This window comes from Pan troglodytes, chromosome 14 (genome assembly GCF_028858775.2).
Source record: "Pan troglodytes isolate AG18354 chromosome 14, NHGRI_mPanTro3-v2.0_pri, whole genome shotgun sequence".
Lineage (NCBI taxonomy): Eukaryota > Metazoa > Chordata > Mammalia > Primates > Hominidae > Pan > Pan troglodytes.
Genome location: NC_072412.2, coordinates 65,412,410 through 65,438,286, shown reverse-complemented (window position 1 = coordinate 65,438,286; position 25,877 = coordinate 65,412,410). Strand labels below are relative to the sequence as shown.

Here is a 25,877-nt window from a genome sequence, read left to right as displayed (position 1 = left end):
CTAATGATAAAACTATTTAACTGTGACAAAATAAGATAAAACATAATCAAAATTTTAGGCAAACAAGTATTATGCATTTTTAGAGAGCATCCATAACCTAAACAAAATCTTGCTATATTATCTTTACACTAAATCAATTCTTAATAGCCTTAATTTGGATTTGATTATCTATTTTTACTCTTCCACTTATATATGGCACTTTGAGAGATTTTTATAGAAATAAGATTGTATTGCCTCCAGGCACAGCTGCTCTGCCACTCTGATTTGAAGTCAGAGTTAAATGTGAAGCTGGTTAGATATCTTTGAATTAGCATATTTTTCTAAGGGAGGCACACTAGACGGGCTTTGTTGTTGATATATCAAAACTTCATATATAGCCACCCCTCCCCCATCCCCAATCCACTCGATCTTGGGACACCTTGTTTCTTGACCTGCCTTTTCTCAAACAGCAAGAGTTTGTCTTGAGGCAGAATTAGGAAATTTCTAAGGTTTCCATTGGTGTCTACTGAGCACTAACTGCCTTAAGTCTTCTTTGGAAACAATGAAGACAACTCTATTGAAGTAGTAAATGTCGACAACTACCATTTTCATTTATTTTAACTGTATCTTATTTTAAAGTAGAAAGAGCATAAGGAACAATATATTAAAATTACTTGATTTTCTAAATGTCATTGGCCTATTTTCTTGAGAGTATTTTTTGTTCTTTTCCTGATGAACTCATGCCTGACAAATAACCTAAGAAAGGGAGCTATTAAAATACTAATGGTTTTTGACACCCTTACACTTGGGCTTTCAAGCAGAATCAAATGCTACCTGTAGCTGTCAGAAGACTTAAATATTTTTTAAGGAGATTTTTTTAGGCTAGGAATGTAAAATAATTTGGATGATTTCACAGTTTATTCAAACATCAGTCTCTTATATTTACCATGTAGTCAAGCAAAAGGCAGAATGGACTCAGCAGGGCTCCTGCCTAGGTAAGGATGCCCTGTGGGTAGACAGGAAAGGCTTTTCTTATCTAATTTATAGTCAGGGCAGGACAACCTTTTGGCATAGTCATTATCAAACAGACTCTTAAGCATGAACAGGTTAGAAAGTCTCAAGTAGTGAAGACTTCAAGTTGTTTTAAAAGGACATTTATGCAAGAAATAGCAAATGTCTTTCATTTAATGAGCATTCACAAATGTATGCTGAAGGCTGGAATAAATTTAGTGAGAAGGAGATAAAGAACTGTATTGTATAAGGAAAGTAATGTCCTTGACTTCCCTGAAATGGTTGTTATGATTAATATGTCTCTTGTTCTGCTTGTGTTCCATAGTGGACTATAATTATTATGATCTTTTTAAATCGTTTGCCCATTCTGAATCTCTCCCTTTTCTCATAGCAAAAGTTCAGAGTCTAAGTTTATAAGGAATCAATGGACAGACTTTAGAAGCTCCTTGAACTCTGTACTTTTGTTTTAAATTTTGTGTTTGGACTTAAAAAAAAAAACTAGTGAAAGGATATGTTGGTTTCCTCAAATTTCTCCCAAAATAAAAATCCCTTTTAAAAGAGGATTAAAGAATTACTTATTTTGTCGTTTGATTACTGATTTGTTACACATTGTCTCTGTTTCTGTGTGTTGTGTAATTTTGCATTACTTAAAAGGGAAGCCATTTCTATGATATTAATAATTGTTTGCCATTTGAGAACTAAACTTTCATAGGCATGTCAAATGCTTGGTGAATCTACAGTTTTAGAGACAAATAAATTGTTTAACCTAAACAGTTACAATCCAACGAGGTGGTGCTACTGTGGAGGTTCACTGAGCATACAGAGGAAATGACGTCATGTGTACCTGGGATAGTCTTTGGTCTTACTGGATCTCTCAAGCTGGAAGGAGTGCAGGGCTCATCTGGGTCATACAACTTGGAAGGAGCAAGAAAGAGAAAGAGAAGCCAGAGGAGGAGCATTCTCCCCTAGGAGCCACCAGTGACAAAGAAGTTGGGAAAGAATAGTCACCAAAGCCACATGTTCAGAAAGGCCAGGTACAAAAAGGACAGATAAGCACCCAAGCACAGATTGGATTGAAGGACTCAGGTATCACTGCTTACCTTGAGAAACGCAGTATTGGTAGAAACTGAAGCCAGGTAGCCTTGGCTGGAGGAGGAGTGGAGCTTTTTTTCTTTCTTTCTTTCTTTCTTTCTTTTTTTTTTTTTTTTTTTTTTTGAAAGCCTAGATATGAAGAAAGGAAAAAGTAGGGAAATAGCTGAACCAAATGGTTTGTGATTTAATAAGCATATTATGTTTCTTTGCCATTCATATGACAAAGGCTTTACTGTCTTTGTATTCTGAAAGGAAGTATTAATAGTTCTGGAGGTGTGGGGTTAAGACTTAGGGGAGCAGTAGCTTAGGTTAGGTTCCCGGGGAATGGGATATGAAAGCATAGGTGCAGAGCACCTGGACAATTACAAAGGAAGGATGTTTGAACAGAAGTGGATGCAGATAGTAATTGAGGGAAAATTCTGAACTCCCATCTGATAACACCTGTTTTCTCTGAGAATTAGGAGGTAAGGTCTCTTCCTTAAAGTCGTAGTCTCTGGCTGGGGGAAGGAGGCAAGGTCATTGGGGCTGACAGATCTCTAGGGAATGTCAGAGGAAAGTGATCAGGGAGACACAAAATAATTTTTACATTAATGGCCCAGTTGCAGAGGGAGATGATTACTTATGTAGTGATAGTATAGTGTGTGAAATCCATGGTAAGAAAAGTAGCCAAGGTGCCTCCCGGGCCCTGTGACAATGGGCAAATTATCCCCAACAGCCTAAAGGTTCTAAGAAGTAATCTCCACGTGTGACCACAATGCTCAGGCAGTAGGCAGACTGGGTGTGCTATAGAGCACCAGCCAAGCAGAGTCATCAAATTTTCTGATAGGATAAGATATTTTGTGTTTTGAAAACTGTAGTAGTTACAGGAAAATAATGAAAACTCTTTTGGAACATAACAATGTGTGGTTCACCAGTGTTTCTGCTGTTGTATTCCATCTGTAGTAGGCATTATGGCAGGGATGGGGGACGCTACTGCAGCTGAGTTTCTTCCAGGCATGTGCCAACTGCATTATGTGTCTGAAATCTTTTCTAAGAAAACAACACTTGGTATTTATTTATAAGATACCATTGGATTTATATTTTACTTTATTTGCCCTCCTTAAAGGTCAGTTCCAAGTAGCCACAGATATGGAAACCACCTGTCAGTATTAAAAATAAATAATTTGCAAAATACCTTACACATAGTAGGTATTTTTAAAAAAATAGTAGTTGTTCTTATTCAGTGACTATTTGTGAAAGCATAAAACTAGCCAGATTTTCAAATACTCTTTCTACAAGTGAATGGTCTGGCAGAGCAGTTTGACCTTGAAAAACAGTTCGGAGTCAGGTTTGGGCTTTGAGGTCAAACAGGTCTGGTTTAAATTCTTTACTTACTATCAGGGTGACTGTGGTTATTTGTCTTTAAGTTTTCTTTTCCTCAGCTATAAGAAGAGAAATTACACTATGTGTTTCATAGGCTGTTAGGAAGACTAAATGAAAGTGTATGAAGGTGCCCAGATTTGTGATGTAGTGCCTAGAATTGAGTAGCTACTCAATAAATTCAAAATATGCTGGCACTTCCTCATTCCTTCCCCTTCTTCACTTTCCTTCCATAATACATTTGCCAATAGAAAGTTATTGCAAATCCTTCAACAAGAATGGCACATAGAATGGGTTTAGTAATTGGAGACATGGAAATTAATTTTCTTGCTATGAATATTTCTTGGACTGTACTTAAAATACCGGAAGTAATATAAACTAGTTTAGCAGAAAAAAGTTGAAAATTAAGACTATGGAGAATTTTGTTTTTAAAATAGAATAATAAAGATGTTTTTACCTCCTTTTGTCCCTGGGAGTCAATCACCACAGAGCCACCAAGAGAAAGAGTTACAAAAACAATTCCCAGCACCTGTGACATCAAGATATCTTTAATCTGGAACAACAATATGTAGACATGGGAAGGATGGAGAAAACGATGATGTGAGCAGAAAGCTGGAATCCAGATGTATTATTTTCCTAGGGATACCATAGCAAATTATCACAAATTGGAAGGCTGAAAACAACAAAAATTTATTCTCTCACAATTCTGGAGGCTAGAAGTCTGAAATAAGATGTTGGCAATGCTGGTTCCTTCTGGCAGCTCTGTGGGAGAATCTATTCCATGCCTCTCTCCTAGCTCTAGTCATTGCTGGTGGTCCTTGGTGTTCCTTGGTTTGTAGCTGCATCACTCCAGTGTGTGTCTCCATCATCACATGGTGTTCTCCCCATGTGTCCTTTAACTTGTCACATGGCTGCCTTATAGGGACATCAGTCGTTGGATGAGGACTCAACCTCATCTAGTATGACCCTGAGTTTACCTGATAACATCTGCAAAGATCGTATTTCCAAATACGGTTGACATTCACAGGTACTAGGGGTAAGGGCTTTAACATATCTTTTTTGAGGGGACACAGTTCAGTCCACAACACCACAGGGCCCCAGTGGCAAATGGACTGATCCATCCCTCCCAGGACTCTGAGGGCTCAGGAATTATTGGTGCCAGGAACCGCTGACAGAACTAGTGAGCCATAGAGCTGAAAATGGGACTGGAAAAGGAGCAGTTCAGCCACCATCTAGACAGTGTGACTCCGAAGTCCAGAATTTTAACCATTATGCTATACTGCCTCACCTCACTTCCCTTTCCCCCACCCTTCTAGGAGATCAGAGATTTATTGTTTGGAACAATTGCGCTCAAGAATCTAGAATGGGAATATGAAGCAGGAGCAAGGTGTTCTACTGCAAACAGGGATTATGTAAACACAGAAGATGACCTAAGGAGAAAAAAGTGGAAATGAATTGAAAAAGCCTCTTCTAACTCCCTTTTGCCACTTAGTTCTTAGCATACAGAAGCAAAGTTTATGCTCCAAGCAGATGACAGAATACATCTCTGGATGTAATGAACAGTCTAGAGAACAGGCTTTCTGCTACTACTCTGCTCCTCCCCACAGTACTAGCTCGGAGCAAGAGAATTACACAGAGAAACCCATTAGTTAACCAACTTACTTATTCACACAAAATGTTTACTCTTAAATATTGATTTGGGCCACAGATTCATTAGCTAACATTTGAGGAAATCATTTAATATGGAGAAAAAAGGAAAAACAAAGGACCTCTTAATAAAAAGAGAAAATATGAAGAACAAAAGAAAAATTTCAAGCAAAACACCACAATTATAATTTCAGAGATATCAAAGACAATTTTTTTTTTTGTGACAGGGTTTCTCTCTGTTGCCTAGGCTGAAGTGCAGTGGTGTGATCATAACTCACTGCAGCCTTGATCTCCCAGACTCAAGCCATCCATCCACGTCAGCCTTGTGAGTAGCTGGGACTACAGGCACGTACCACCATGCCTAGCTAATTTTTTTATTTTTTATTTTTTGTGAAGACAGAGTCTCACTGTGTTGGCCAGCTTGGTCTTAAACTCCTGAGTTCAAATGATTCTCCCGCCTGAGCCTCCCAAAGTGCTGGGATTCAGGTATGAGCCACCGTGCACAGCCTAAAAGACTATTTCAATGATGAAAGGAACAGGATACATGCATACACATATGTGCGTGTGTACACACATATATGTATATACATATATACACATGTATATATACATATATGTGAATATATGTATATGTGTACATATGTATATACACTTATATGTGTATATATATATACACACATGTATACACATATATAAAGATATATGTATGAAAAAGAATTAGGAAACAAGGATCTCTTGGATATGGAAAACAAGGTAGCAGAAAAAATAGTACAATATTTGAAAAAGCATAAAGATAGAGGGTTCTTGGAGATTGTTTTGTCTATTTTTTGCTGTTTTAACAGTTTACACAGACTGGGTAACTTATTATGAACAGAAGTTTATTGGCTCACAACTCTGGAGGCTGGGAAGTTCAAGACTGAGGCTCTGGCATCTAGTGAGGGCCTTCTTACTGCATCTTCCCATGGTGATGGGCTAAGGGAGACAAAACAGGGCTGGACTCATCATCCTTTGTAAGGAAACTATTCTCACAATAATGGCATCAACCCATTAACTAAGACAGACACCTCAAGGCCTAATTACCTTGTAAAGTTCTCATGTCACAATACTATTATGATGGCAATTAAATTTCCACATGAATTTGGGAGGGGACAGCCATTCAAACCATAGCAGGGAAGATCAGGGGAAAATGTGAATCTTACAATTAATCTGAATGATCATTTGTACAATTGTATTAAAAGGCTTCGGGGACGATTTTAGACCACCATAATGATAGACACTAAAAAAAAAAAGAGGCAATAGGCAATTATTAATTTTAGAAAAAAAGACAAGTGATATATGATTATGGTACACTACTTGGCATAGTCCTAGATACTATTTTACTTTGCCATAATAATAGAAACATTGTAACCAGACTTTAAAATGGTGCCCAATGATCTCTGCCTCTTTGTTTTCACACCTTTATATAATCCACTCCCCCCTCAAACATTGTTCCAATTAAATATGGCAGAAATGTATCTCACTAACAAGCTTAGATTATAAAAGATGCTGAAGCAGCTGGGCGCGGTGGCTCACGCCTGTAATCCCAGCACTTTGGGAGGCTGAGGCGGGCAGATCACAAGGTCAGGAGATCGAGACCATCCTGGCCAACATCGTGAAACCCCATCTCTACTAAAATACAAAAAATTAGCTGGGTGTGGTGGTGCACACCTGTAGTCCCAGCTACTCGTCTGGAGGCTGAGGCAGGGGAATCGCTTGAACTCAGGAGGAAGAGGTTGCAGTGAGTTGAGATCGCGCCACTGCATTCCAGCCTGGCAACAGAGCAAGATTCTGTCTAAAAAAAAAAAAAAAAAAAAAGATGCTGACGCTTTCATCTTGGGTGCTCTGTTCTCTCTCCCTCTTCTTTGGCTATGGGGGACACTATGTTTTGAGCAGCCCTTTGGAGAAACCCAAGTTGTAAGGAACTGGAGCTTCCATCTAGCAGCTGTCTGAGCTTCTAAGTTTATCTGTATTAAGATATAACCAGAAGCCGAAATCTCTTCTTTCATTTAGTTATCTATCTCCTTTTCTCCTAAAATACACTGGTTGTACTTTTATTTTGCATTATTTCTCTTTACTTTCTCTCTTCCCATGCTGTATATAAACCTAAAGGGGAATTTTCTCTGTTCTACCTCTCAGCTTATCATTTTTATGTGATCCAGAAACTAAAGTGCTCTTCAGTGTACACTCCTAAGGAGTGATAGGGATGATAGGAGTCAATAATGGTAGTGTCACTAGCTCAGGATAATAAATGTGCTTTTGCATATAAAATGAACACCCTTCCAGCCTTTTCTTTTGTGTTGTATAGATAATATTGACCAGTGATTTTGCAGCACATTTCTGAATTATTTTCTTCCCTTGTCATTCTTAATGTGCGAAAAAAATGATAGAAATGAGCAATAGAGAAAAATCAAGTACCACTCTACTTTTTTTTTTACTTTTTAGAGCAAGGTACCCTTCTGGTAGTGTGTAAAACTCTGGTAGATAATGTGTATCCACTGACTCCTTAGTAAGCAAGAGGGTAGGATGAAATTAGCATTTTGAAACACTGATGTTAGTTATAATCGTTGACTTTTTTTATAAAGAAGTGACTTTTCATGTATTACACTGATCTCATGAAAGCCAGGGATGTAGTTAGCATAGCTGGAACTGTGGTTTGGAGGGGAAATGATGGTTAGGCAATTTGTTATTTCGTCTAGGTAAAGAGATAAATACTAAATATTTTTATGCTTTTAAAGGGTTTATAAATTTTTTGAAGCAAGAATTGACATGCATTAAGAATGCTATAATGTCTCATTGATTCCCAAGTAAATTAGAAATTATTAGTGTTAGCCATGATGTACTTTATTGTGATGTGACAGCATTTGGCTTAAACAGTTTTACCATTTATTAGCACTAATATTAGAATAAATGATAATGATCATTAAGTGCTATGTACATGATCATTTAAGTAATCATGCTTGCAATCTCCTTCTATTAGTCAAACCTCTTTGGGTTAATTAGTCACAGGAGTTGTCTTATTACAACTTCTAGAAGAATAATGAAACAAAGGAACACTGAAATATACCAAAGAAAACAATAGCGCATCACTCATTTACCTCATATATTACTGTATGTACCCTCACCTAGTTTGTATTGCCACCTTAAGGTTAAAAAAGTCTGACAACATTTTTTATTTTGAGATAAGATAATTAGGCCTATTATATTTGCATACGTTCCTCCATTAAAGCATGTATGCAGCAGAACAATGCTAATATGATATGCAAATAACAACGAAGTCCACATTTACCAACATATTCACACAGAAAGATGAACTAGTAAATACCGTTAGGGTTTAGGATTTTAAAATGTTAAAACATCTTGTTGTATTTTAGCTCTGACAAGCCAGTAACTCAAAATCTGTGTAACTTCAAGGCTACAAATATAAGAGACAACTAAGAAACTTTTATTATCAGTTCTTTTATTACTCACATCTTGTTAATATAGTTACTCTGAAGAGTTGTTAAGTTGATATTTGATAAACCATGAACAGAGTTTTATTAAATCCAAAGTGCTATTTTATCACTGGATGGAAAGCATATTTCATAACTTTTTCTTAGTTTTCCCCATGTACGAAAGGAGGAGAAAATATAAAGAAAAAGATCTTTTAAAATTCTTTGTTATCTGTTATCAGGCAGCTTCTCAAATGAGAGTGATGATGTATGCTCTATTTTTTAATATGCCAGAAGAAAAAAGTGAAGGGCATAGTGCATTAAGGAAAATCTCTGACAGTCTTATTAGGGCAGAGAAAAGTCCTGCCTGAGACAGCTCCTAGGACCTGTTTCTACACTTGCAGCCTTTGACAATAGCAGCCTCTCTAATAAGTCTCAAGGCTTTCATCACTTTTTCTTTTTTGTTTGTTTGTTTGTTTGTTTGTTTGTTTTGAGATGGAGTCTCACACTGTCTCCCAGACTGGAGTGCAGTGGGCGCGATCTCGGCTCACTGCAACCTCCGCCTCCCAGGTTCAAGCAATTCTCCTTGCCTCAGCCTCCCTAGTAGTTGGGATTACAGGCACACACCACCACACCTGGCTAATGTTTTTGTATTTTTAATAGAGATGGGGTCACCATGTTGGCCAGGCAGGTCTCGAACTCCTGACCTCATGATCCACCCACCTCTGCCTCCCAAAGCCACTGCGCCCAGCCACTTCCATCACTTTTTAAACACTGGTGTCTCTGTTTGCTGCTCACTTACTGGAAGCTGAACACCGCCTATTACTCTTCATTCTGTTAACCTACTTTCTCTTCATTTACTGATCCCCGTTCCCTTTCCTTGCCTAAATTAAGAAGTCTTGATCTGCTGAGGATGAGAAAGAAATGTATTTAGTGATGGGATGAAGTAATACAAGTCAGTAACTCTAGGTACTATGTTGTAGAAATGTGATATTTCCTAGAAATTAACTCTGTGTCTTCTGCATATTGTTTTAATAACCAGAAAAGGGGTTTTGAGAATAATTTTTTAAGTTATTTGTGATTAGTTTTCATATCCTGCTGCTACCACTCTCCTTGTGGTAGTTTCTGTGCCCCCTGGGCCCATCCTTACGTGTTTTTCGAAGTTTGCTTTTTTGTGTTGTAGGCCCATATGGTTCATCACATGCTCTTCTAAACAGATCTCCAGTTCTGTCTATAACCTCTTTGTATTTTTGCACTAAGGTCTTCTTTAATCATGTGAAAAAGGTATTTTTCTTTCAAAAAATGGCTAGCACTATTTCAAAATCAGAAATAAAAGACTATAACTGGTCTGGATGTGGTGTCTCATGCCTGTAACCCCAGCACTTTGGGAGGCTGAGGCAGGAGGACAGCTTGAGCCCAGGAGTTCGAGACCAACCTGGGCAATATAGTGAGATGCTGTTTCTACAAAAAAAAAAAAAAAAAAAAATTCAAAATTAGCCGGTTCTGGTGGTGTGCACCCATGGTCCCACCTACTCAGGAGGCTGAGATAGGAAGATCACTCAAGCCCAACAGGTTAAGGCTGCAGTAAGCCATGATCCCACCATTGCACTACAGCCTAAGGGACAGAGCAAGACCCTGTCTCTTAAAAAAAAAAAAAAAAAAAAAAAGAGAAAATTCTTGCCTCTGTGAAGCCCCCTCTTCACTAAATTGCTTGGCATTGTGTATTGCATTGATTTAGGACGTTTTGTTTTATTTTATTTAAACTTCCCATATACTCCCTAGCTTCTTCCTTCATTTTAAATGTAAACTTTATATAATAGAATCACATACATATGGAAAAGTAAACCATCCTAAGTATATGGCTTGATGAATGTTGATTAAATGAGCTTGCCTGTATAACCAGATCAAGAAACAGAATTTAATTAGAAACACAGTAGCCCCGTGGCCAGTCATTACCTCACATTCCACACATGTCCTGGCTCTGAGCATAAACTAGCTTTACCTTGTTCTTTCCAAAAATAGGATTGTACACTTTGTATCCATGTTGTTGTATGAAGCTGTAATTCATTTATTCTTACTATTGTTTAGTATTCCACTATAAGGGCGTATCACAAATTTTTTTCCTGTTATCAGTGGATATTTATGTTGTATCTAGATTTGAACCATTACAAATAACATGGCTAAGAATGTTTTTATTATGTATGTCTTTTGCTTCTATCAGACATACACCTAGGAGTGTAATTGCTGTTTTGTTGGATATGCATATATTCAGCTTTAGTAAATACTGTCCAGCAGTTTTCCAGAATAGTTGCACCAGTGTATACTTCCAAAAGCCAGGTATTAGAGTTTTAGTAATTCAAGTAGGGTATCTCATTGTAGTTTTGATTTGCATTTCTTCTATGGATAATATGAGTACCTTTTCATAGGCTTATTTGCTTTTGTGGGTATCCTATTATGTGAAGTGCTTATTCAAGTCTGTCCTGTGTGTTATTTCTCTATTAGGATAAATTTACTGTTTGTGATGATTTTTCAATGCTGCCATTGAGTAGGTTTTATTTGCCCATTTTTCCATTAGCTCACCATCATTTTTCATATTGAGAATGAATAGATTTTGATGCAATTTTATCACAACACATGTCAAACTGCCACTTGTGTTATGAATATTGTCCTTGTAGCATGTACTCTTTTAACAGTGTTTCAGTGGCTGCATGACATGGCTGTGTAGTAAAGATGACCCATAATAGGCCGGGCGTGGTGGCTCACGCCTGTAATCCCAGCACTTTGGGAGGCCGAGGTGGGTGGATCACGAGGTCAGGAGATCGAGACCATCCTAGCTAACACGGTGAAACCCCATCTCTACTAAAAATACAAAAAATTAGCCGGGCGTGGTGGCGGGCGCCTGTAGTCCCAGCTACTCGGGAGGCCGAGGCAGGAGAATGGCGTGAACCTGGGAGGCGGAGCTTGCAGTGAGCCGAGATTGCGCCATTGCACTCCAGCCTGGGTGACAGAGCGAGACTCCATCTCAAAAAAAAAAAAAAAAAAAAAAAAAAGAAAAGATGACCCATAATAACTAGCTTTCCTAGGGTTTGGCTTTTATGTTTTTCAAATTTTTTTACCATTATATATAGCACTGTTTCTTCAGGATAATGCAACAGATATGAACAATTTTGAAGCTTTTTATACATATTGCCTCACTGGTCTGGGTGGAGTGAAGAGATTATACTAAATTATACTCCTACCAGCAGCCTACGGACATGTCCGTTCATCTAATCCTCAATAACACTGGATGTGTCTCAGAATTTTTACTATCGACAAAATGGTGTCTTATTGTTTTGCATTTTTCTTTAGCTGTGAAATTGCATGTATTTTCATCCTTTATTTGTAACTGATAAAATTAAGGGGGCAAAGGAACCAGAAACGGGGTAGGAGGGAGAACCTTCTCAGTATTTCTTAGCCAACTATGTCATCCTTAAGGAAAAATCAGAAACTTCAATATTATTATTTCCTCTTTCTTTTTTCTCTATTAGGATAAATTATTATTACTGTTTGTGATAATTTTTCAATGCTGCCATTGAGTAGGTTTTATTTGTATGTTTTTATCATTACTGATAAGAAATACTATTAACTCTGATGTACTGGAGTAATGGGTTGGAAATAGGTGAATGAAAATCAGAGACAGACCTAAATCCCAGTGGCAAGAAACAGCTGGAACCTCAGATGGGTTCACACCTCCTTCCCCAAGGTTTTTGGGTAATGAGGTAGCAGCTTAATGGATCTGTAAAACTAACTGTGACTAACCTTAGTCTACGTGATGCCAACCAATGAATTAAGTTCTCTTCCAGGCTATTTTAACAGCAACTTTAGCAGATTTCCCTCCCTCTCTCCCTTCCTCCCTCCCTCCCTCCCTCCCTGCCTGCCTGCCTGCCTACCTGCCTGCCTGCCTGCCTGCCTTCCCTCCTTCCTTCCTTCCTTCTTTCCTTCCTTCCTTCCTTCCTTCCTTTTTACTAAATTTACCACATGTATCTATTTAAGAAAAGGTATTTCAATAGTGAAGGTATTAGTAGATTATAACTTTTTTAAAGTTTATGTTTATATACCCTACTTATTTCTAGGAAGAATTTGAAATGGCTTACAAAAGGAGACACATAATAATTATGTAATTATAAGAGAAAACAGATGCTATAAGAAAAGAAAGTTGGCTTCTTAGCTTATAGCCTTGGTTCTCAAATTTCAGCATGCACCAGAATTACCTGTGGTCTTGTCAAAATACAGGTTTCTGGGCTCAACCCAGAGTTACTAATTCAGTAGGTTTATGGTAGGCATGAGAATTTGCATTTCTGAATTCCCAAGTGCTACTCATACAAGAACCACACTTTGAGAACCACAAGATCTGGATCACCTTTATCTGTTTTGAGTATTTGGAATCATCATTGATTAATATCATATTTTTTATTAGTCTTTGTGAGCCATATATTTCAGTGTCTGATCATAATAATAGCTATTATTTTTATAAGGCTCATTATATGGCTGTACAGGATATGATTAATTCTATGTCATATCCTGTATATTATCCTCTATATTCATATGTATTCTGAACCTTGGCCACATTAGAAATACCTAGAGAGTTTTTCTAATGGCTCCAATATGGAGCCTTAGCTCCACACATTCTGATTTAATTGGTCTAAGATGGGGTCTGGGCACTGTATTTTTTTGAAACTCTCTTTGTGATTTCTGTGTGCAAAACAAAATTGTAAGCCACTGACAGGTAAAGATAAAAAATAGCCCCTTTTGCCAACAAGTAACAGATTGTTTCATCTGTGGCTTTTTTTCCATCCATGTGCCTAGCCACTCATTCTCTTTTTTAAATCAGTGTGGTATGTTTTTGGTTCTTGAGTATACCATTTTGTTCTTCTCTTAATTGAACTTCATCCTGTTTTTGATGAACCATTTCTCTAATCTATCAAGGTCATTTTAAATTCTATTTCTTCTAAAGCATTTAACCCCTGCCCAACTAAGTATCATCTGCAAGTTTAATGAGCAGATTTTCAATTTCCTAATTGAGACTGTGCTCATTAAGTTTTAATATTTTATAATTTTATTGCAAATTATTTCCACCATGTGGGTGATGCTACCTTGACCTTGCCCTGGCTGTGCACATTTTCTTCATTATCAATGAACATTTATTTAGTGCTTAGAAGTTGTGTGGTATTGAAACAAGTTCTGTGACTTCTAAATAATTGAAAATAAGTACTGAATCTGACACCATGTAGTTTGAACTCTAAGGAGAATATGTATATAACATAAGCTGTATGAGCAATACAGAACATATAAGCATTTAAACAGAAAAACTAAACATTGAACGTATAGTTCATAGGTCTGTAATGATCTTTACTATACCTGTATAGAAAAGAAGTTAACGATGTAGGTTGCCACTTTACTAGCTGTGTAACCTTTAGCAAGTCACTTCCTTCTTGTGCCTCAGGTTTTTTGGTCAGTAAAATGGGACCATAATCATTCCAGCCTTGGTTCTTTGTGAGGCTTAAAATCCAGTAATGCATGAAAACTTATCAGTACAACCTAGCACATAGCAAGAGTTCAAGTAAATTAAGAGTCAAGTGAGAAATTGATAGTAGGAAGTATTTTAGGTTTGGTTTGACAAGACTGATAATAATCCAAGTGACAAAAGGATGATTAATCTCAGATCTACCTTCTTCAGTGACTAATTAAGCTAATGTGGACCCTTCCATTTTTACAAACTAGAGCTTATTTTTCTGTAAGTAAACAGTTTCAATTTTCATTCTCAATTTGCTATATTTGTAATTGGAAAGGGTGCTTTTGCAGATCATTATAGCTATTAAGTGGCAGAGTCAGGATACAAACTCAGAACTTCTGTCTACAAGTTGGTTACTGCTAAATGGTAGAGCGGAGGGAATAGATTGCCCCAGACATAAGAGGTGAGAGGAGTGGGAATCTATTTTAGAAAGATAAGATTCCAAAAAGAATAAAGTAGCTAGTATTTGACCACTTACTACGTGTCAGACACTGTTGAGTGTATTATTTGCATTGTCTCAAACTGAGGCTTAGAAAGGTTAAGCAACTTGCCCAAAATCGTAAAGCTGATAAATGACAGAGGCAAGAATTAAACCCAGATCTGTGACAGCAAATTCCATTTTCTAAATCACTTCAGTAAATTGCCTTTCTTTGAATGGAATCAGGAGATTACTTTTTCTGGAACAGAAGATGCCCTCAAAAATATCAGAAGTAGAGAGCAGAAAGATAAGTTGGATACAGGAGTTGTGTTTACTCCCTGACTGTTTTGTGACAGATTAGATGGGAACAATCAGCTGAGGGATTTCTCTTCAGTTTAGCATGTATTTAAATTGGTTGAATAGCTAAAAAGTGAAGGTGTCCCAGTAGGAGGAGGCTGGAGATGGCCTAGATGAGGGTTTTAGAAGGGATGGGTTAGAAGGGTATGGAATTTATATACTTTATCTTCTTTTGTTCTTTGATTTACTTAAAATAAGTAAATGTCAAGGGTGATCTCTTTGAGCCCATAAAAGCTAACGCTGTTTTTGTGAAACACACATTTTTATAGCACTTTACAGTTTTCAGAGTGCTTTCAGGTACCATATTTTGTTTGATCTTAATATATTGCTGGCACTTTTACAATTCTGCTTCTATTATCCTAAAACATCCATAAGCATAAGAAATATATTTATAACAAATTGGATGGAAGGCACAACTATTCTGGAGTTTCTTTGTATATACCTGTTTCAATGTGTTTATTTCACTGTAAGTGACAAGTATAATTATGATCAAAAATTAAAATATAGATATTACTCAGAAAATACCAGCCATTAGGCAGTGTCACGAGAGGATATTTGCTTTTCTATCTCAAAAATCTCAATACTGCTACTGCTCAAACATGTTCAAAGCAGTTTTCCCCCATGCAGTACACTTTTGAGTCCCAAAAAACTCAGTATAACAAAAACATATTTTTCAGATTTGTATTACTATATTATTTGGAGTCATGAAAATCTTCCAGCTGCATTTTGTCTGAAGTTTAGTGATTTATAAACACTCTTGATCTCATAAATTAGAATTACATAAATATCTGTGATTCATCAGAGTAGAAGCCTCAGATATCGAATTTCTTGAAAAGTTTTCTAATATTTGCCCTTTACTAATAGATTTGACAAAAGTTAGGCTTCGTCAAGTTTGTCTATTTATAAAAATCATTTTTAACCCTGAAATTATTTCTGCTTTTGTTCTTTAACCCAACTTGTTTGGTATTAGCCTCAGAGCTAAAAATACAGTATGATCTGAGCTATCCAGGTAGTATTTAAAAAGCTGGAAAGCAGAATCATTTCTGCCAGAGAGTAAAATATTTGTAATTTTCATTAGTAGCTACTTACCACTAATAAAGAGTTTACTTTTAAAAATAATCTTTTATAAAATGAAAATGGATGTCTACATGTGTTCTTAAGAGAGATAATTTCTGTTCAGACACTTTACATGTATATATTCAGACATTTTATACCAAAACCAGAACTAGCTAATGTGTTTCATTCTCTCTTCATTCCCCACTTACCCACATCTCCAGATAATTATTTAAGAAATTTGAATGATTAAATTAAATATTATTCTTACATGCTAAGAGTTTTTTGTTTAGACCTTTCCCATTATAGAATTTGTACTTACCCTTGTTCTAAAAGAGACTGAAGCTTTAAAATGACTACATTAGCTGGGTGCAGTGGCTCACGTCTGTAATCCCAGCACTTTGGAAGTCCAAGACATGGGGATGCTTGAGCCCAGGAGTTCGAGACCAGCCCTGCACAACATGACGAAACCCCATCTCTAACAAAAATACAAAAATTAACTGAGTGTGCTGGTGTGCACCTGTAGTCCCAGCTACTGGAAAGGCTGAGATGGGAGGATTGCTTGAGCCTAGGAGGTCGAGATTGCAGTGAGCCATGATAGTACCACTGCTCTCCAGCCTAGGTGACAGAGCGAGACTGTGTCTCAAAAAAAAAAAAAAAAAATTGACTACATTATTGCTTATTGTGGTACAATACTAATAATGTAGCTGAAGTAAAGAAAACCCTATAGGGGTCTACTTAGTTTTGAATCCCAGCTTTGCTGTTTATATGCTGGCAGTTACTGAATCTCTTTGCACCTCGGTTTCCTTATTTAAATTATACCTACCTTATAGAGTATTTGTGAAAACTAAATTAAACAAGCCATGCAAAGCACTATGCACTCAATAAAATGTTAACCGTTATTACTGATGATAATATTTAGTTCTATACTAACAAGGATATTGGCTGGGAAAGAGACTGTACTCTGGAAATGTTTCGAGTTTTGAAAATTTTAGACCACTGTCATCTGCCAGGTTATACCTGCTAGCCCCATTGTCCTGTGTTGCCTGTGAATATATCCTGCTTCTTGGCTCATTAAGAAGTGTTACTGGATCAGATCCATAGAATGTTTTACATGACTATGAGTGGCACTGGACCAATTTATGAAGCTTGACTGCAGAGGTATTGAATGGTGGCTGAGGTAACCCATTTTTATGTCATTTGATTAATTTTTCCATTTTACTTGTAGTACTGTTACCACACCAATTTCAAGATGTTTTCAGTTTCCTGCTTTAAAAGTTTACTTCAAAAACAGTATAATAGATATTCTCCTGTTTGATGTAAAATTATTTAGAAGACCTGCAAGATTGTAGCTCCTAATATAAAATGCTTAGATATGGTTACACCTTCTTTCATACAATTACAGACATCCAGAGGTTGATTGAATATCCAGGTATAATGAAGCAAGTTAACTTTTTACAGGTTGTATACATTTATGTCATAGCAGTTGATTGAAGAAAAAATGGATTTGTAAATAACACTTGTAGCAGTGAAAGTAAAGGCTGCCTCTTAAGGTGTTTACAAATAGAAAAATCAAGTTAGGAGGATTCTAATTTAATGATTAATTGTTTTGCTGGAATTTTAAAGGAATGGATCCATAATGATATTTGTTTCAGGCTATTAACAGCCAGAACCTTGGCTCCCAGAATTAAGAAATCAGTTCTTGTTAATTAAACTTAAAGATGATGGCAGAGATCTTTGTGCCATGAAGCGAGAGCCTGATCTATGGCTATTTTGTTCCATACTTGGTATAACGCAGTACACTCTTCTCAGCCAAAGCCCTATGTTGTCTGGGCAACTCCCGTTGCCATAGCAATGAAATTCTTTTGCAGGAGCAGGGCGAATGCTAATTGTAGCCATTTGTTGTTCCTTCTGTCGATCCCTTAACTAGCACAGTTGTAGAGCAGCCAGAGACTCTGGGTGAACAGCACGCAGTGCCCCCAAAAGCATTGCTGCTGAAGGCAACCGGCTGCTCTGCTTAAAAAATCATTTGAGCAGCCGACAGTGCTGACAGTGCCACTATGTGGGCAGAAGCACAGCTTGACTCAGACCCTGACAACTGTTGATCTGGGACTTAGAGGGAAAGAGAAGACTGTTTAAAACCTGTCGAGAAGGTACTGATGACATGGAGATTAATTTGACACCAGTCTCTCAGAGGTAGGTGCTAGGCATATCGTAACAACTGTTTATCCAGGCCTGAACTCAATATTGGAATGCCCAGAGGCTATAGGAGACAGATCAATGGTTATTCCTTTTATTTCCATCTAAAACTGCATTACCGTGGCCTACGGTAAAAATATTCATTTGGTTGGAACCAACCAATTGTAATTCACACAGGTATTAGATTCAGTTTGTACTGGTAACTCCCTCCTCTCCTTATAATCTCTTATTTTTAAAGACTTATGATTTAACTGCCAAAAGTGACTTGAAGCTGAAAATAAACTCAACATAAACGAGAGCAGACCCTTTTGAAAAATAAAAGGCAAAGTGATACCTACCAATTGCATGATCTTTCATGCTAGTTTAATTTGATAAAATATTCTTAAACCTGGAAAGTAGTAATTCTTGTAAAACCGAATTGCTATAGGTATTTAGAGATGAAAAAACTTATTATCATGGTAAGAAGAAACATGTGAGGTACTATTTATACTATTATATCCTCCCTTTGAAAGTGTATTGGCCCATAAAAATGGTCAAGTTCATGAGGTTTTTAAAACCAGCTATTGTGTAAACATAGCAATAAATTTCAAGGTAGTTTTTTAGGTATAAATTTAACGTATGTGCCTTCTAATTGAGTAGACTGATAGTGCATCCTAGCTGAAATGTTCTTAAAATTCAGGAGAACTAATATTGTAGGCTTGTTATATCAAGCTATTTCTCACTATTGCTTTATTTTTTTTTGTATTGAGAGAGTCAAAATCAGTAATAACAATGACCCAGTCATTACCACAGATTCCTCTTTTTATTGACCAAGAGGGAAGGAAGGTTTCAACTCAATGTGATTTTGTTTTCCTTGAAAGAACTCCATGTATATTTAATGTTTGTATCACTTGTCCTGCTCTTTCCAGGGAGATAGCTAACAGAGTATCATGAAGGGCCCTGAAATAAATTAGTTTCTGATGATGGTGATCCTAATACATCACTTGTGTGCCTCAAACACTAAACAAATTAGTTTCATTCATTAAAACAGATACCATTCCATAAATTCTAAGGAGAAGAAACTTGAAATTTATTTTTTGAAATTTTCTAAGACCTGTTGTTTTTTCTTTTAAGAAATACCTATGAACTGTATAATACTATTTTTAAAATATTATATACTTCTTATTTGTGAATTTTATATGCAAGGTATCTTGCATATAAAATTGTGAATTATATATGTGAGATATTCTTTCATAAGCCCTATTGGATATAATAAAAGATTATTTTATTAAGTCATCTACTTTAAAATATTTGGCTTTTTTTTTTTTTTTTTTTGAGATGGAGTCTTGCTCTGTCGCCCAGGCTGGAGTGCAGTGGCACAATCTCGGCTCACTGCAAGCTCTGCCTCCCGGGTTCAGGCCATTCTCCTGCCTCAGCCTCCCGAGTAGCTGGGACTACAGGTGCCCACCACCACGCCCGGCTAATTTTTTGTATTTTTAGTAGAGACGGGGTTTCACTGTGTTAGCCAGGATGGTCTCGATCTCCTGACCTCATGATCCACCTGCCTCTGCCTCCCAAAGTGCTGGGATTACAGGCGTGAGCCACTGCACCCGGCCGTACTTTTTTTTTTTTTTTTTTTTTTTGATACAGAATCTCAGTCACCTAGGCTGGAGTGCAGTGGCACTGTCTCAGCTCACTGCAACCTCTGCCTCCCGGGCACAAGCGATTCTCCTGCCTCAGCCTCCCAAGTAGCTGGGACTATAGGTTCATGCCACCACACCTGGCTAACTGTCTCACTCTCAGTAGAGACGGGGCTTCACCATGTTGGCCAGGCTGGTCTCGAACTCCTGACCTCAAGTAATCCACACACCTCGGCCTCCTAAAGTGCTGGGATTATAGGCATGAGCCACCGCACCTGACCTGGCTTTACTTTTGAAACACTGTGTGCTCAGCATGATGAAAGAGCTCTAAAATGTCAGAAATACTCTTAATTCCTCAGTCAACAGAGATTGAGATGCTGTCAGATTACCACCAACTGTGGCTTCTGGCCCCCTCTAATATAAAATGCTTAGATATGGTTACACCTTCCTTCATACAATTACAGACATCTAGAGGTTGGTTGAATATCCAGGTGTAAGGAAGCAATTTAAGTTTTTACAGGTTGCATACATTTATATCACAGCAGCTGATTGAAGAAAAATGGATTTGTAAATAACACTTGTAGCAATGAAAGTAAAGGCTGCCTCTTAAGGTGTTTACAAATAGAAAAATCAAGTTAGGAGGATTCTAATTTAATGACTAATTATTTTACTGGAATTTTAAAGGAATGGATCAATAATGATATTTTGTTTCAGACTATTAACAACCAGAAACATGGTTGGGTCTCCCATAGGGTTCTGAGCACAGGTGAAGTCTAAAATGTCTTTACAATGAGGCTGCACATCCATTTTTTTCTTGGCAGAGAGTATTTGTGTTTTCACAAAACCTTGCAATGTATTGCATGAGAACTGGTAGGATAGATCCGTAATGATCAAGCCACAGCAGCCCTCTAGAGAACTAGAGTAGATATTCCGCCATCACTCTGCCAAAGTTCTTTTCCCTAATGACCAAAGATCTGAAGGGCCTAAAACTGGAATGTAGGTTGAGGAGTGCTCTAATATCAAGAAGCTTTCTACAAGTACATAATATTCAAACTTAGCAGGAAAGCAGCTCTTTTGGTACCCGGAACTCTACCAACGTTGTTCCAGGGGCAGAATCAGAGCCACTGCTGACTCTGTTCCATAGTCTTCCAGTGTAAAAACCTGCAGCCACTTATCTTATTGCATGATTTGTAGACCTTTGCTTTTAGTGGTGCAGCATGCTCTGGCTAGCTAAGCTCATTTGGGCCAAGACATAGCATTCTCAAATAATTTATAGTGGAAGGCATAGAGTCTGCAGGCATTTAGAATCAGTCCACTTGATTGTAGTGGCATTTATAAGAACTATTACCTAGGAAGGAAGAGTTGACTATGCGGAAAAGAAATCTAGGAACCAAAATGGCTCTCCTGTCATTCTTGTGTGGACAGCAGGACAGTCACTTCCTGAAGTGAGAAGAATGCAGTCATAGATGTCATTCAAATTTGACACATTGCCCCCTTGAGGAGAGAGTGCCTCTATAGTAGGATGTAACTGAAGCCCAAGAGGAAATCTTGTCTGGGTGCTCATGAGGTTAGATGGCCCTCTCCTTCCAGCTTGATATTTCTCAGGTCCCAGTGGCCAAGGCAGGACCTGATGGCTTGAAAATACACTCCAGTGGGAGAATGGGGCAATGAGTGACCTGAATTTTAAAATTCATTTTTTAACCCTTACTTAAACCACTCATGCCTTGTCCCTCCTTTTTTTTTTTTTTTTTTTTTTTGAGACGGAGTCTCGCTCTGTCGCCCAGGCTGGAGTGCAGTGGCGCGATCTCGGCTCACTGCAAGCTCCGCCTCCCGGGTTCACGCCATTCTCCTGCCTCAGCCTCCCGAGTAGCTGAGACTACAGGCGCCCGCTACCACGCCCGGCTAATTTTTTGTATTTTTAGTAGAGACGGGGTTTCACCGTGTTAGCCAGGATGGTCTCGATCTCCTGACCTCGTGATCCGCCCACCTCAGCCTCCCAAAGTGCTGGGATTACAGGCGTGAGCCACCGCGCCCGGCCGTCCCTCCTTTTAAATAAAGGAACCTTGAAGGAGCTACATCTCATGATGATCCATTCACCTTTCTCCCAGGAAGGCTGATGAGCCATTCTAGCAACATACGGGTGTAAACAGGCTGATTTAAAATACCTAGATGCAAAATCTGTAAGTCACATAACTATTTATTGAAAGATTCATTCCCTCTTGATTTATGCCAGAGTCAAGTCTTACCAGGACATTGTCTGGAAAATCCTTCCCTAAGTGCACATGTTTCAGTGATCATCCCGAATAATACTGAATTTTTTTTTCATATTGGTACTTGGCAATCAGTTATTTTTTAGTATATTTGTTTATAGTTTGGTTTGCTATTGTGGTTATTTTCTCAATCATTTTCAGCCAAATATGACTTCTTTGCAGCTTAGTGATGTTATCTGAATTATTTTTATTGTATGCAGCATTAAGCAATTTGCTCCTAAGAAAACGAGTCAAAAATGAATGTTTCCAAGTAATTATATATTCATATTTTTTTGCATCTCATTATGATTTTATAACTTGTGGGTGATGGTAGTTCAAGTTTTTACTTTTTAAAACATAAATTCATTTTTCTCTTTGTCAGTCATTGTAGGAAAATGATGAGTCAAGCCAGAAACTATCACTATTTAAATTATAAATTATACATAATGAGAAATACGCTGTCAGTGGTTCCAAACCTTGCTATGTGTCATAAGCAAGTGGGCAGCTTCTGTAAAAAATACTTTTATGAACTTCATTCCAGACTTACTGAATCAGAATTTCTGGGTGTAGGTGCCTAGGAACTGTTTTTAAACAAATCCCTCCAAAACTTATTGTGTAGCTGAAATTTCTCTGATCAGAAAAGGAGAATTTTGGAGATAATGATCTGGAATAACTCTCACCTTTTAATATCAAGTTCCAATGTGAAAACAGGGTTAAAGTCTTGAGGGTGACTATTCAAAACCCAGCTGGTGCTGGTTGCAGTGGCTCACACCTGTAATGTCAGCACTTTGGGAGGCCAAGGCTGGCAGATCACTTGAGGTCAGGAGTTTCAAGACCAACCTGGCCAACATGGTGAAACCCAATCTACTAAAAAAAAAAAAAAATTAGCTGGGTATGGTGGCGCACAGCTGTAATCTCAGCTACTCGGGAGGCTGAGACACAAGAATCGCTTGAACCTGGGAGGCAGAGGTTGCAGTGAGCTAAGATTGTTATCACTACATTCTAGCCTGGGCCACAGAGCAAGACTCTGTCTCAAAATAAACAAACAAACAAAAACCCAGCTGGCTTATATTTTTCTTGTTGGTACTTGTTTGATGTTTTGTTTTTCACTAAAAAATAAAATATTTTTAAAGCTGCCTGAATATAAAAGATATATACAATAAAATCATGCTAAATAGGTAATATTATTACTGACCAAAAATAAACATGAAATAAATGTAATATACAACATGGACAGAATTGCTGTTTTTAAGATGTAAACGTTGTTTAAAAAGAACACCCTGAGAGTGCAAAAAGAAAAAAATTAGTGTATGAACTAGTGATTAGAAATATTCACTTTCAATTCATATCATTCCAGAATATTTACTCAGCTTGAAACATATTTTCAATATTAGTGAAAACTGCCAAACAAGCAGAGCAGAGTAGTTGGGTGAAACTATTAGAATATTTCTTTGTTTAAAAAATAATTTTTACATATCCCTAAAGTATGCATTGATTATATGCATTCATTTCTTTTTTAAATCAGTTTGCTAGTGACAGTTCACTGGAGCTGAGAACAGTGCTGGGTAGGCTGCTCCTCTCCAGTCTGCCTTCCCTAGCTAGTATAATACATTGTTTCAGTGAAGTCTGGGCTTCTGATTAACCAGAGCATTATGAATGACTGTTTAACTTAATCTGTGTTTGTATGTGCAGCCTTACCTCATATGTTACATATTCTTGAGAACTGGCAACCATTGGCTTGCACGTAATTCTCAGTTGTGCAAGGAATATCTCTATTACAAACACTAGTCATTTTTTTTGTGAGTCAATTTCCTTTCTCTACCCACTAAAATCATGAGAAAACTCAACACCCTAGGTACACTTGTCTGAAATACCTCTTCCAAGATATTTTGCTGATCCCCTATTGGAAATATCATTCTCCAGAATATACCAGAAGAAATTGCTAAAACTTTGGTATTCTGTTTTTAAAAGATAATTAACCTCTAGGTTAAACAATTCAGTATTCACACTTGAAATAGTACTGGCCCCTGCTGTGTTGTTTTTTAGTCCATCTCCCTTCTCTTTTGCCTTCTCTTTCACTTTCTTGCTTGGCTCTTGTTAAACATGCTGACAAACCTCAGGCTGTGTGTTAAAGCTAGAGGAAAAAGCAAAGCAAACAAATAACCAAGTTTTTAAATTCTTCCTTTCTGGCAGGCTAAAGTTGTTCTCATGAAAGCAACTATAGCAAGAAACCTTCTTGGAACAAAAAGGTTCCAAGTCTTAAGGTTATCCATAAACTCTAGCTATTTGTACTGTCATGCAGACCTATAAGGGGTGAGGCCAGGGTGAGAGCATTCTCTCCCTGAGTGTTCTCATCTACTCGATGGCTCTTCCCTCAGGCATCCCCAACATGGTGCATCTCTATCCTCTTAAAGTGCTTTTGCCTTCACATCTTTGGTCAGTCGCCCTGATTGCAATTTTTTTCTGCTTTGTCCAGGTGCACTGTTGGTTCCAAAACTCTTTTCAGATGTCACCTTCAAGGCCCACTCTTGCCCCACTCCTGGCCAAAGAAAGCTAATCAGGGCTGCTCTGTGCTGTGATAATAAGTTATACCTCTCTGTAAACGTGGTCAGTGGTGGTTATAGTTGTCTTTCCTAATAGAGAAGGAGTCTCCAATCTCTTGGCTTCCCTGGGCCACATTGGAAGAAGAAGAATTGTCTTGGGCCACACATAAAATATACTAACACTAATGATAGCTGATGAGCTAAAAAAAAATTACACACAAAATCTCATAATGGTTTAAGAAAGTTTACAAATTTGTTTTGGGCCACATTCAAAGCCATCCTGGGCCACAGGTTGGACAAGCTTGTAATGGAGTGTGCCCTCTTGGAGGGCAGAGACCATCTTCTTTATCGTTGATTCCCTAATGCCTAACAGAATACCCAGCACATAGTATGAATTAACTGAACTTGGTGGATATTATTTCTACTCATAATGTCATCTGTCCCTGAGTCATAGTTTTCAGATAATTGACCAATATAATCTGTGCAATAATTGGATATCTTGTCATCATCTGGTATCAGATTAATTCATAACCATCATTAAAATGTGGGGTTTTATTTTTGGTGGTGGTTATTATTATTTTACTGAAAAGTTATATACATGCAGACAATGTACAAGTCATAGGGCACAGTTCAATGTATTTTTCTCAAAATGAACATATGTGACCAGGACCCGTATAGTTGTTTAGAAATATAGAAACTTAACCCCCAAAATAAAAAGTCGATCCTAACAAATTTAATGTAAGAATAGCATGATTTGCCACCATTTTACTTGATTATGTGTGTATATGTGTGTATTTTGAGACAAGAAAGGGACAGTGATGCCTGTGAGGTGTAGACTTTTTTCCTCTATTAAAGTGCTTTTTTTATTCTCCCTGTTGCAGTCCCTTGGCAATTTCAAAGGAAATTGAATTTAAATATGCTTTTCCAGCTGCATTTAAATGTATGTAAATGGATTGTAAATAAAAACTTTAAAGGAAATGAAAATGCTTTACAAATATCCCATTAATTCCCCAAGCATCCCATATAACTCTGAAAAAGGCAGTTGTCATAGAATCAAAAGGGCTAGAAGAGACCCTTCAGTAGATCTGTGAAGGGCCATTAGAGAAAGGTAATATGCCACATTTTCTTTAAAATGTTCAGAAAAGGAATGTTTGCACTTTTCTTGGCCGTTCTTAGTTTGGGCTCTCACACAGACCTTTAAGGGGTGAGGCCAGGGTGAGAGCATTCTCTCCTTGGGTGTTGTCATCCACCCCCACCAAGGTACATCTCTGTCCTCTTATCTCACCTCCCAAACACCAACCCAACTTGCTCCCCCATGTTGGAAACTTCCTCC

General features: G+C 37.6%; 1 protein-coding gene across 5 annotated transcripts in view; it reads left to right on the top strand.

Annotated features, from left to right (window-relative positions):
• DIAPH3 (diaphanous related formin 3) overlaps positions 1–25,877 on the top strand; it is a 490,848-nt gene that overhangs the window by 388,291 nt on the left and 76,680 nt on the right. The window contains exon 28 of one of the 5 annotated variants that reach the window (XM_054665349.2): positions 1,765–1,862. The exons of the other annotated variants lie outside the window; for them this stretch is intronic. Coding sequence (XP_054521324.1) covers positions 1,765–1,805 — 41 coding nt within the window. The 3' untranslated portion in view covers positions 1,806–1,862. Of the gene's footprint in view, positions 1–1,764; positions 1,863–25,877 lie in introns of those variants that run through there. 5 annotated transcript variants of the gene reach the window in all.